General features: G+C 35.1%; 1 protein-coding gene across 3 annotated transcripts in view; it reads right to left on the reverse strand.

Annotated features, from left to right (window-relative positions):
* stab1 (stabilin 1) overlaps window positions 1–8459 on the reverse strand; it is a 53727-nt gene extending 45268 nt beyond the window's left edge. Inside the window, exons 1-10 of one of the 3 annotated variants that reach the window (XM_048182665.1) lie at window positions 7994–8459; window positions 7784–7865; window positions 5924–6054; window positions 5735–5850; window positions 5351–5436; window positions 2560–2629; window positions 2372–2467; window positions 2155–2265; window positions 499–686; window positions 281–411 (exon numbers count right to left, since the gene is read on the reverse strand). In XM_048182665.1, coding sequence (XP_048038622.1) covers window positions 281–411; window positions 499–686; window positions 2155–2265; window positions 2372–2467; window positions 2560–2629; window positions 5351–5436; window positions 5735–5850; window positions 5924–6054; window positions 7784–7837 — 983 coding nt within the window. In that variant the 5' untranslated portion in view covers window positions 7838–7865; window positions 7994–8459. Of the gene's footprint in view, window positions 1–280; window positions 412–498; window positions 687–2154; window positions 2266–2371; window positions 2468–2559; window positions 2630–5350; window positions 5437–5734; window positions 5851–5923; window positions 6055–7783 lie in introns of all 3 variants that reach the window. The other 2 variants (XM_048182664.1, XM_048182666.1) reach the window with 2 other exon arrangements.
* Between the last annotated feature and the right edge of the window lie 4015 nt (window positions 8460–12474).

Raw genomic sequence — 12474 nt, forward strand, 5'->3', positions numbered from 1 at the left:
TGTTTAATATGTTTTTTGTTTTTTCTTCAGATTTTGTGTGACCTGGACAAGTTTTGGACAGGTTTCGTGAGATTCTCTCAGTCAAAAGAGTGCCACTGAAGGAAGTGAAAGTTGCCTTTGGGTGTGTCTCAATCAGCTCCCTAGTTCAGTAGTTAGGACACTGATCAGGGAGTCGGCCACATTCATTTTCATGATATACTGATTCACGACCTAGGGGGCTAGGGAGCTGATTGAGACACAGGGTTTGTCATGTTATCGTGGGGGAAGCACCGGGACAGACCTGGGTGAGCCGTTCGAGTTCACTTCACACTGGGCACTCCTGTGGCATGAACCTTGTGTGCAGACAGGCTTTGGCGTGCAGCCCTTGGACGGGTCGGATGACTCATATCCGGGCAAACACACACACTTCGACTGGGGAGGAAACACACAAAGCTCATATAACAAACAACATTGAATTCTACATTAGCTTCAGTTTCTATCCCACAATGCATTGCTCACCTTCCCTGGGCCTGTAAATTCACAGAGGGTGGACTCCACAGGACAGCCTCCGTTATTAGTATCGCAGGGGTTGATGGGAACGCAGCGTTTGCCATCTCCCTTGAATCCCTCTTCACACTCGCATTGAAACTTCCCGACACTAAATGAACATTTAGCGTTCACGTCACAAATCCCGGGCGAACACACACCTGGGACAATATAGAAAGAGATGATGGATAGGAACTCACCTCTTCTGCATTTAAAGGTACACTATGTCAATTTTGGCCCTCTAGCGGTTAAAAACACAACTGCATGCATTCAGCGGAAGAACTTTGTTTTGGTTGTGCTTCGGCTCTGCGTGACTGTGCGGATGAATATAGTCATCATACTGCTCATAAAACATGCACTACTAGGCTTAAGAGATATAACCAGTTTAGATGGAAAGGATCTCAACAAGCTAGCTGAAGATGTTACTGTAGCTTTACCCAAAGACACAGTGTGGGTGAGAAATCGAACCCCCCCAGGAATCCTTTAGGACCCCGAGTGATCCCGGATGGTTCAACAGACTTTTAATGGGTAGTATTTTTAGCACATGATTATAATTCCTACAAAATCATGTTATGAGTTTAAAATGCATTATAATGACCATTAATGTCTCTTAAATGACATAGTTCATATACTACATAACAGAAGCTATAGGTTGTGAAATCAAGCATTTCTCTTTCTTACAGTTTTTTAGTTAGCTTATGTACTAGCATAGCATGCTAGCATCTACCCGATTATCCTGCTAGCTTAGATTATATTAAATTAGGTATGTTTTTTGCTTTCTATATCTGTTTCCAGTTTGTTTTATTATGCAATATATAGGCATTCATTTTATATTTCAAGCATGTTGTTTGTGCATTTAATGTAATAAACATCATAGTGAAGTTTTGGTCAGGCATTATCACCTGGGTCCTAAAGGAGACCCGATTTCTGGGGGGGACTTGATTTCTCATTACAACGGTACTTCCTTGAAAATAAATACCAGCACAGTGCCACAACCATAATGATATGACCCTACACAACAGATACTGCTTTACAATGAAATCCACTAGAGAGCTACATATGGCAATTCATCTGTTCAATAAAATACTTTACTCAACTGTTAAATAATAAAAACACCATCTACATGCATCAACATTTCAAATCCCTCAGTTCTCACCAACTCCAAAAAGCCAAGCCGATGTTGATTCTTGTTTTATTACGAGCTCTGTCGCAATCGCTTTTTGCCAGCAGACTCTCCTCTGTTTGGCTTTTGTTTAACACAGTTGATTCCAGATTTAGAATGCTTTATGTCCACCTTTCGTGCTCGTTGTGACAACAAACCTATGCCACTCCCACACCATACACACGTCAAAGTCAGATATGATATGCACAGGTGAGTGACGCATGTATGCAATTTCCTGCAAATCCATCCCATCAGGTCTAAAATATAAACACTTATAATACTCTAACCCTAGTGAATCAGGTTAAGACAAAAACACATTTTGGAGGAAAGATTGACGATGTATTGACTCATTATTTATATTTTGATTAATTTTGAACAAAATAAATGTTACATAGTGTACCTTTAAAAGCATTTGCAAAACACGACACAAAACATACACTAAATATAACATTAAATCAGGAAAGTACCTATACACATTTGTCCGATCTTTTTGTATCCCGGCAGACATTCGCACACGGCACCTGCATCCTCTCCTTTACAGTACGAGTAGGCCGGGCAGTTTGAACAAGATGTAGAAACTGCAGAGGAAAAGAACAAATGTGTGATTAAACATAATGATATTTAACAGAAGTATTTGTATATATTTTATGAAAAATGTGACACGGGTAGATTAACTTAAATTACCTTTATCACACTTTGGTCCTGAAAATGGCGGCTGACAGTAACATTCTCCGTCCCCGTCAGGTCCTGAATTACACTTTCCATTCACACAACTGCACTCTATAATAGTTTTACAATTAGACCGTTTTATCTTTGAAAATGATGATTATTAGCTTATGCGATCAGAAATTATTGTCGTACAAATAACAGACCTGAAAGGCAGTGGTCTCCATAGGCATTCTTATTCAAACAGTTCTGGCATGCAAAACCTGTATATCCTTCCTGAAAAATTGTTGATGATGATGATGATGATGATTATTATTACTATTATTATAAGTTACAAATGGCCCTGAACCATACATATTTAAATAAATAAATAAGCATCTATTTCAGCAAAAAAGTGTTACATAAAACTGAAGTAGAAGAACATAACATTTAAAAAGGTACCTCTAATTTACTATAAATTATTTATTTAGTTATTTAGTGTGCTAGTACATTTACATTTTACTTGTCCAGAGGGGATATTTGTTTTTAACACAGGGTATCTGCAGATTTAAATTAAATTAAGTTAAATTTAAGACTTTTTAAGACCTTTTTAATACCACCTTACATGAAATTTAAGACCAAACCTGCGATGGAAACGCATGCGCACACACACACACACATACATACATACATACATATATATACACATGTATATTAAATAATTATTGTACATTAATACATATATATTAAATGTATTAATAGAATTGTTATTATTAAAGTACCTGCGAAATGTTTGGAAACAATTATTGATGTTAAAATAAGTCCCTTCTGCTCATCAGGGCTGCATTTATTTGATCAAAAATACAGTAAAAACAGCAACATTGTGAAATATCCTTACAAATAAAAAACGTTTTCTATATTTTATAAAAAATATTTTATAAAATGTAATTTATTCCTGTGATCATTTTCAACATCATTACTCCAGTCTTCAGTGTCACATGATCCTTCAGAAATTATTACAATTTGATTTGATGCTCAAGAAACATTTCTGATTATCAATGTTGAAAACAGTTGTGCTGCTTCATATTTTTGTGGAAATGGTGATATTTGTTTGAAAAATAGGAAGTTCAATGAACAGCGTTTATTTGAAATTATATTACATGTATTTATCAAATATATTATTTATTAAAGTATTTATTAAATAGAAATATTCTGTAACATTTTAAATGTCTTCACTCTTCACTCACTTTATCACTTTAAAGTATGATGAATTAAAGTATTCATTTTTCTATTTTTTAAATCTTACCACAGATGTTTAAATTGGATTTCCACAACAATTTTAAGCAGCAAAAACTGCATTTTAACCTTAATAATATAAATAGTGAATGTTTCTTGAGCAGCAAATCAGCATTTCTGAAGAATCATGTGACACTGAAACTTCTCTTAAACAACAACAGAATTATAAATGATTCTAATGACTAATATTGCATTCCCAAATGCAAATTTAAACGTCACAAACAAAGTAGCATTTACAGTGAATGGAAAATGAAAACACCACTGCTACAGCAAACATGCAGCACCTTCAGACTATTATTTATATAATTACATCACAGCCGTTGCAAATTATAGGCCTATATTAAATTCCCACCACCATTCATAAAAAGTTACCGAACACATTTCAGCGCTGATTCTACTCGCATTTGGCACGTTGACCCATTTGAACTCTTTTAGGAACCGTTCATATGTCGCGTCTAAAAACGCATGGAAAACGCGTCGGCGCCGCTTTCTCCTTTCCAAAGCGCTCGGGCGCTGCGGTGGCGTCTTCCGTTACTAAGCAACCATGAGCTGCGCTCTCCAGCTCTGGCCCATTCCGTCGGGGACGTATTAGAAAACATAAAACATACATAAATCATTTTTGCGGTAATGCAACGAAAAATATTTAAGACCTATCCAATCTGAATTTAAGACATTTTAAGACTTTTTAAGGCCTTTTATTAGGAAAAATATATTTAAGACTTTTTAAGACTTTTTAAGGACCCGCGGATACCCTGTTAACAACCCCACAAGTTTGAATGAACCATCAAAATATGAGGAAAATGTTTTATATATTTTAAAATACTATAAATTTGTGGGAAGAAAAAACTAAATGTAATTAAGGTATTTATCTTTAGCAAAAAAAGGCAAACTACAGCTACAGTTTTTATTTTACTACAAAATAAATTATATAACTTATTTACTTATATAAATTCTATTTTACTGCAAGATAAAATGCACTGAAAAACAAAAAGCTCAAAGAAAAAGCATAAATTGACTACAACATAATCAGTTATTAATATATTTATGGTTCTCTCATTTTTGTATGTGTTCACATTTTCTTAGTTTGACAGCCTGGCCAAAAATTATGTCGCACAATTTGGCATGTTTCATTGCGTTATAATTAAAACAACTGACTCCAAGCACAACTACGCAATATGCTTACAAAACCTTCAATACATTTTAATAATATTTGAATAAAGGGAGAAGTCGTCAATTTTCCTAAGCCGGACATCACTTTTGGCCACTACTGTAAATATAATTAATGCTTGTTTATTAATTAATTCGTTTCTTTATTTCAACCAAAATTTTACATAAAATTAACAACATTCAAGTAGATGAACATAACTCATATTTAAAAAAATAACAATTTATTATACATTATTATTATTGTTATTTTAATTTAATTATATTAATTGAAGTGGCAACATAACTCAGTTTTTTAAAGCAAATATATAAATAAATAAACCAACCAAAACCAAATTTGTTGTAGAGGAATTTAAGTAGAGGAACATAACTGTTATGATTTAAAAAGGTAACTCTATTGTTTTTTTATTAATTATTATTTTATTATTATCATTTGTTTTGTGTTATTACTTACCCTAGCAAAGCTTATTTAAATAAAATTGAAATAAATAAATAAAGCATCTATTTTAACATAAAAATGTAAAATCAAGGTAAAAGAACATAAGAAGATGGACTTACATTACAAACACAGGTGCCATTTCCTGATTCTCCAGATTCACATGTACCATAACCGTTACACATCTTTCCTGACCAGCTAGGGCAAGCTGGAGAAACACACAGGACTGGTTAGGAAATTCATCACATAGTAGATACTTTCTTACCCAAAGCAACTTAAAGTAAATTTGAACCTGCAGTCTTTGGGTTACCAGCTCAGACATTTAACCAGTAAGTGATATCACTGTACTTGGCTAGTATAGTACAGGAGAAACTGATATACGGTGACCCGAAAAAGTGTAAGGACTTAAATATATTACATATACCTATATATTTCATATAAAGCGATTCATGCATTTTTATGTGTATCTTAAATGTCCAAACGTTTTTGATGTCATTGTAACTCACGCAAGCACAGGGGTCCCCAAAAGCCTGGACAGCACTTTTGGACTGTCGTAACCCCCTGACAGGTATGAGCGCACCCTTGTTGCTCTACCTGACGATCCCCGATTTCCACCACATATCTGAAACAGGACAGTACACATTAGACACTAACATACTGAACGAACGGAAAGTAAAACCTGGATGATCACACACCTGCAGAATTCGGGGTTCTTGTTGATCTTCCTGAACCCTCGCGGGCAGACGACGGCAGCGGCAGCCGCGCACGATGTGCAGGGAGTTTTGTTCAGGACTGTAACAGGTGCATCGCAGCGATTAGAGGCGGCCTGGAATGACAGAAACAAAAATGTGGCTCGCAAATAAGAATGCAAGACTGGTACTGTGAGGTGCACAAATCACATAAACATTTTTAAAAACATGTTAATGGAACAAAAAATAAGAGGTTTATGCAAAAATCTAATCTTTCAATGCAGATCCTCTTCGTGTGGTATGTTTTAGTGATGATAACAGTATGAAACTTTGATAGCCAGTTAGCAAAACTATTTTGTCCCAGATCCGGCCCACATACCTTGTGGAATAATGGTACTACTTTAATGGCGTTCTGCTCCTGTTTGCCAGATCTGGGCCACAAGCGGGTCACAGCATAGCCAAGTCAGCCAAAAACAAAGCAAATAAACCAAACCTGACCCTAATGTGGGTCACAGTTTATTTTTATTCTAACCCTGGACTTTTCTCACGGGCCAGAAAGCAGCCAACATCAGTGCCTGAAGTGGCCTACATCCAGATGCTATCTGGGTATGTTGAGTTCAGATGTTTTGCATATTAATTTACCATAGTATTAATATAAAAATACCATGGTATTATCATGGTACAACTCCCCCCCCAAAATTAATATTTATTATTATAAGATTCTTATGGTACCATATTCAGATACCATATATATATATGTAAACCTTCTTGTACTTATTAGAGGTACAATGGTAATATTATCTTTCTTTGGAAATATACCATGGGATGTTTCCAATAATCACAGCTATATAGCCCTAGTATAAATCAAAGTACCATGGTATTATCATCTGATATCAGCAATGTACCATAGTACCCCTACTTTTTGCAAGGTATTTACATAGTATTTCAAAGAAAGCCATGGTATTACCATAGTACATGTCCAAGAAATATATAAATTAATTATTATTAGTATTGTAAATTAAAATTATACCACCCTTACAAAAAAGAAATGGGTCAGTACCATGGTACAGTGATCAGTTACTAAAAATACCAAAAACGGTATTCAAGGAAGTGCTGTGAAGTACCATGTAAATACCATAATAATTGGTACTACCATGGTCCAAAAACAAAAATACCATAGTACTATTTAAAAAGTGCATATTCATACATGGTCATTCAATGAATACCATGATATTACCATGGTGCATGGTACAACTTTTAACAACTCATTTAAATAGTTACTTAAAGATGTAGACTCCACTTTTCACACACCTTACTCGAATCTGTCTATCAAACTATCTATAATCATAGTTTAGATCAAAGTACAATATATCTTCTAGCATCAGCAATGTACCATGGTATTGCCACATTTTACAAGGCGTTTACATATTACTTTATACATATCATATTACAGATACAGTAATTTTCTCAAGGAAAAAACTCAATTATATAATAAAGAATTATAAATTAAAATTATACCACAAAAGAGTAAAGGTTCAATACCATGGTGGACTGATCAATTACAAAAAAAAAAAAAAAAAAAAGTAGACCTGATACCATGACAATATCAATTTGTTTAGGAGGTGTACCATTCTATTCATAGAAGTACCTTGGAATATCACGTAAATAACATAAAAATCAGTACTACCTGGTCCAAAAGCAAAAAATACCATAGTATTTTTTAAGTGCATTTTCCTTTAGTTAATACCATCAATAATACCATTTTCCTTCAGTTAATACAATGGTATTACCATGGTACATGTCCCAACAATTTAACAAATCATTTAAATAGTTACTTAAAGACAAACAAGTTTTCATGCAACTTACTTGAATCTGTATAATCCACAGTACCGTGAGTCCCAAAATGAGAAGATAAGACATGTCTGCTTCCTCAAAGCCAGAAAAACTCCTGAAAAGTTGTCAGATAAACATGTAACACAAACAGAAATGCCTCTCCTGAGACCGGCCACGATCTCCAGTCACAGGACACAACTGGATATCTCAATTTCAAACATCTCCAGAAAAACCTCTTCAGACCTTCTCGCTCATGTGCTTTCAAGGATTTGCATGTTGAGCAGCTTGACACCAAGTGAGAGAGTTTTGATATGACCACACAGCAGCTTCAAGCTAGAGAAAGGGTGAGAAAAACATCTTTTCCTGACAGGAAAATCACCGGATTTCCTCCACTGCGTTGCCTCCATGTTGGTTTGGGAAGTCGATGTTTGTCAGCTGACAAGATTGCAGGGTTCAGCAGAATTTGAAAACAGTACATTGAGCATTAGCAAATTTTTCTTTATCTCAAAGGGTCACATAAATATTTAGTGCCAGCAGAGCTAGGGTTAGATTTGAGGTCGCCTTGTTATTCAAAGTGAGAAACCTGTGAGAAAACAAGATATTTAAACAGCGACATTTATGCATTTAGCAGCACGTTTATCTAGAATATTTTATCAGTTCCTGTGGGAATCGAACCTTGGAGTAGTTTGAGCTACTGGAGTGAAAAAATGAGATTTGAGAGATTAACAATCAGAAACTTTTATCTCCTTTTCTTTTTCACTTTAAAGAGTCTTTTTACACTTTTATTTAAAAGACTTGTTGAAAAGAAGAATAAAAATGTCATTTAAAGAGCTAGATTCTATTGAATTGCAATGGATTGAAATTGGAAAGCAGACATTCAATATAGTTAAAAACCGCAGCGTTCACTCCGCGCCACTGCTGTGTCATCAGTTTGAGACTTTGAGAGTTCCTGCTATTGTGTCTGTCTGCTGAATAGTGATACTACTGACTGAGATAAAAAGTTAACTTTCAAAAGAAAACAAAATTATGAGCACGTCAGGTTAAAAATGGTCATTATTTAAAAAAAAAAAAAATGTTATCCCAGTTATCTTGAGGGTATTTGTGCCACATAATAATTAGGAGTGTTTGCTAAATATTAAACTTTGGCATTGACCCCTCTTTTTTTTCTAAGTGATTGTTGGACAGTTTTTGTACAGCATGATGATTTAAAAAAAGTCCTTTAAAGAGGGACTCATGCAAAATCTAGAGACCAGAATATTACAGAGACTTGAGGTTGGGCTCTTTGTCAGTATACAACCATCCAGAACACTAGCAAATGCATAATACTGTGCTAATAACAGTCAGAACACCTTAGAAAGCCACTAAAAACCCATTTGCAACCATAGTAATGCCCTGGGAACCACCTACAATTGCTTGGCAACTGCTTAGCATTGCACTTAAAAAACACAGAGAAAACCTTTGCAACCACATAGCAATGCATGGCAACTTGGCAAGTGCATAGCAACACCCTAGTAACCATAAAGCAATGAACTAAAATCCACTCTTAACACCCTACAAACCACCTGCATGAAAAAAAACACTCTGAATACCTTAGCAACTGCATAGCAACACCCTAGTAACAGCACAGAAATGCACTAAAACTAGTGAGAACACATTTGCAACCACATAGTAACACCCTGCTGACCACCTACAATGTCTTAGCAACTGCTCAGCAATTCACTAAAAAAACACAGAGAAAGCCTTAGCTACCACATGGCTATGTATGAAAAAAAACACTCAGAACATCTTGCCAATTGCATAGCAACACCCTAGTAACCATATAGTAATGCAGTAAAATCCACTCTTAACACCCTGTAAACCACCTACAAGTGCTCAGCAATGAACTCAAATCCAGAAGACGTCTTTTTGAGGTCTTGTCTCAGGTTGAAAAGACGTCCACTGAGGGGCCAGAATGAAAGTTTTTATGACGTCTTTTTTGGACGTCTTCTGGACATCCGATATAGACGAACACGCACAATCACCAAAGGAGAAAAATCACAATTTTTAAGCCACTATCGTGGAGATGAGTGTTTGCTTTAGTTGGGCTCTTGACCCTTGCCTTATTAATATTAGAGTTTGTTTGGGCAGTTAACTCATAACAGCCAGACAAGTAAAGAGAAATGATCAGGTGTTGGTTATGTTTAACATAATCATTATTAGACTTGAATCACTGAACTCATTTAGAGCCCAATCTGTGAGTTAGATTTACATTATTGATTACAGCAGCACTGTGATTCTACAGCACAAGATCTGCTTCATCAATATAATATAAAGGATTTCACAAACAGTTGTTCTGAGCAAAAAAAAAAAAAAAAAATTTCTCTAAGGCACACACAGACATCAAGAATCAGCCTGTGAATCTCAACAACGATGACAAGCAACATATTCTGATCAACAGATCAACTCTGAACATTAGAAAACAAGCTACTAAAAAGTCACATAAACAGAACAAAATAAAATATGAGAATAAAGGAAATTACTAAAACAATTAAGCTCATAATTTATTCATGCAGCAATGCATGATGGGAGCCATGGATGAATTTTGATTGGTTGCTCCCAGAATGCACTGCAACATGCTTTTTGATGGTCACCACTGTTGAGATTCACAGGATGATTCTTGATGTCTGTGTGTGCCTAAATTAGAAGCTTTTTTTTTTTTTTGTTCAACACACCTTTTCTGAAATCATGTGAATCGCATTGATAAAGCTGATCTTCTGCTATAGAATCACAGTGCTGCTGTAATCAATAATGTAAATCTAACTCAGAGATTGGGCTCTAGATGAGTTCAGCGATTCAGGTCAAACAATGATTATGTGAAAACATAACCAACACCTGATCATTTCTTTTTGCTTGTCTGGCTGTTATGACTGAGTTAACAGCCCAAACAAATTCTAATGTTAATAAGGCAAGGGTCAAGAGCCCAACTAAAGCAAACACTCATCTCCACGATGGTGGCTTAAAAATTGTGATTTTTCTCCTTTGGTGATTGTGCGTGTTCGTCTATATCGGATGTTCAGAAGACGTCCAAAAAAGACGTCATAAAAACTTTCATTCTGGCCCCTCAGTGGACGTCTTTTCAACCTGAGACAAGACCTGAAAAAGACGTCTTCTGGACGTAATTTGCTCAGTGGGAACTGCAATGCATGAAAAAAACAGAATACCTTAGTAACTGCATAGCAACACCCTAGTAACAGCATAGAAATGCACTAAAACTAGTGAGAACACATTTGCAACCACATAGCAACACCCTGCTGACCACCTACAATGTCTTAGCAACTGCTCAGCAATTCACAAAAAAAACACAGAGAAAGCCTTAGCTACCACATGGCTATGTATGAAAAAAAAACACTCAGAACATCTTGCCAATTGCATAGCAACACCCTAGTAACCATATAGTAATGCAGTAAAATCCACTCTTAACACCCTGAAAACCACCTACAAGTGCTCAGCAATGAACTCAAATCCACAATGAAATTAGTAACTGAACAGCAATGCATGAAAAAAACACTCAGAATACCTTAGTAACTGCATAGCAACACCCTAGTAACAGCATAGAAATGCACTAAAACTAGTGAGAACACATTTGCAACCACATAGCAACACCCTGCTGATCACCTACAATGTCTTAGCAACTGCTCAGCAATTCACTAAAAAAAACACAGAAAACCTTAACGAAAAACCACAATGAAATTAGTTACTGCTTAGCAATGCATGACACTCAGAATACATTAGCAGCTGCATAGTAGGGCTGGGTATTGACACAAATTTCACGATTCATACCTGGATATATAACAGATACAGTAATTTTCTCAAGGAAAAAACTCAATTATATAATAAATTTGTAATATGGAGCATATATTAGCAAAATGTATCTCTTTAGAGTTCATTTTTCTATATGACTAACACTGAATAGCTTTTCTGAGGTAAATGTATCACGTGACATTGTTAGCTGTTTTATTGAAACACTAATTAAGAGATTACATGAGACATGATACGGATTTCTGTAAGTTTTGCTGTATTTTTTTTACATACCTTATGATGGTCATTCATGTTTATTTCGTTGTTAATTAGTAACGCGGAAGAGATCGGTTCACGTGCGCTTCATGCTGCTGTTTCGTTTGAACTGAGGCGGCAAAAGAGAACTTCCATTCCAGATTAAAGAACGCCAAAACGATATTTGTTATTTAAATTTAGTAATAATTTAAAATCTGATACATTGTTTCATATCAAAAATAAGAAAGCATTGGATGGGAGGCGTGCTACAATATCCTGTTCATGCAATTGAAAATAGCTAAAAGATCGATTCTTGAGATTTAAGAATCAATATCAGTTCATAAAAACGAGAATCAATTAAATTAGAGATTTTTTTTTTTTTTACTCAGCCCTATTGCATAGAAACACCCTAGTTAGCAACCGCATGCATAATAATAATGCACTATAATAATAATAATAATAATAATAATACATTTATTTTATATAGCGCCTTTAAAAGTGTCTTTCTCAAAGTGCTTTACAAGAAAACATAACAGAGAAATCAACACGCTTTAAATACAAAAGATATACAACAAAGAAATGCAAAAAAATAAAATGGTTAATCAAGTAAAAGCAATCCTAAAATAGAATGTTTTGAGAAGAGATTTAAAAGTCACTAATGTATTTGCTTCCCTGATGTCAGTTAAGAGAGT

Source organism: Megalobrama amblycephala, linkage group LG2, assembly GCF_018812025.1.
Source record: "Megalobrama amblycephala isolate DHTTF-2021 linkage group LG2, ASM1881202v1, whole genome shotgun sequence".
Taxonomy (NCBI): domain Eukaryota; kingdom Metazoa; phylum Chordata; class Actinopteri; order Cypriniformes; family Xenocyprididae; genus Megalobrama; species Megalobrama amblycephala.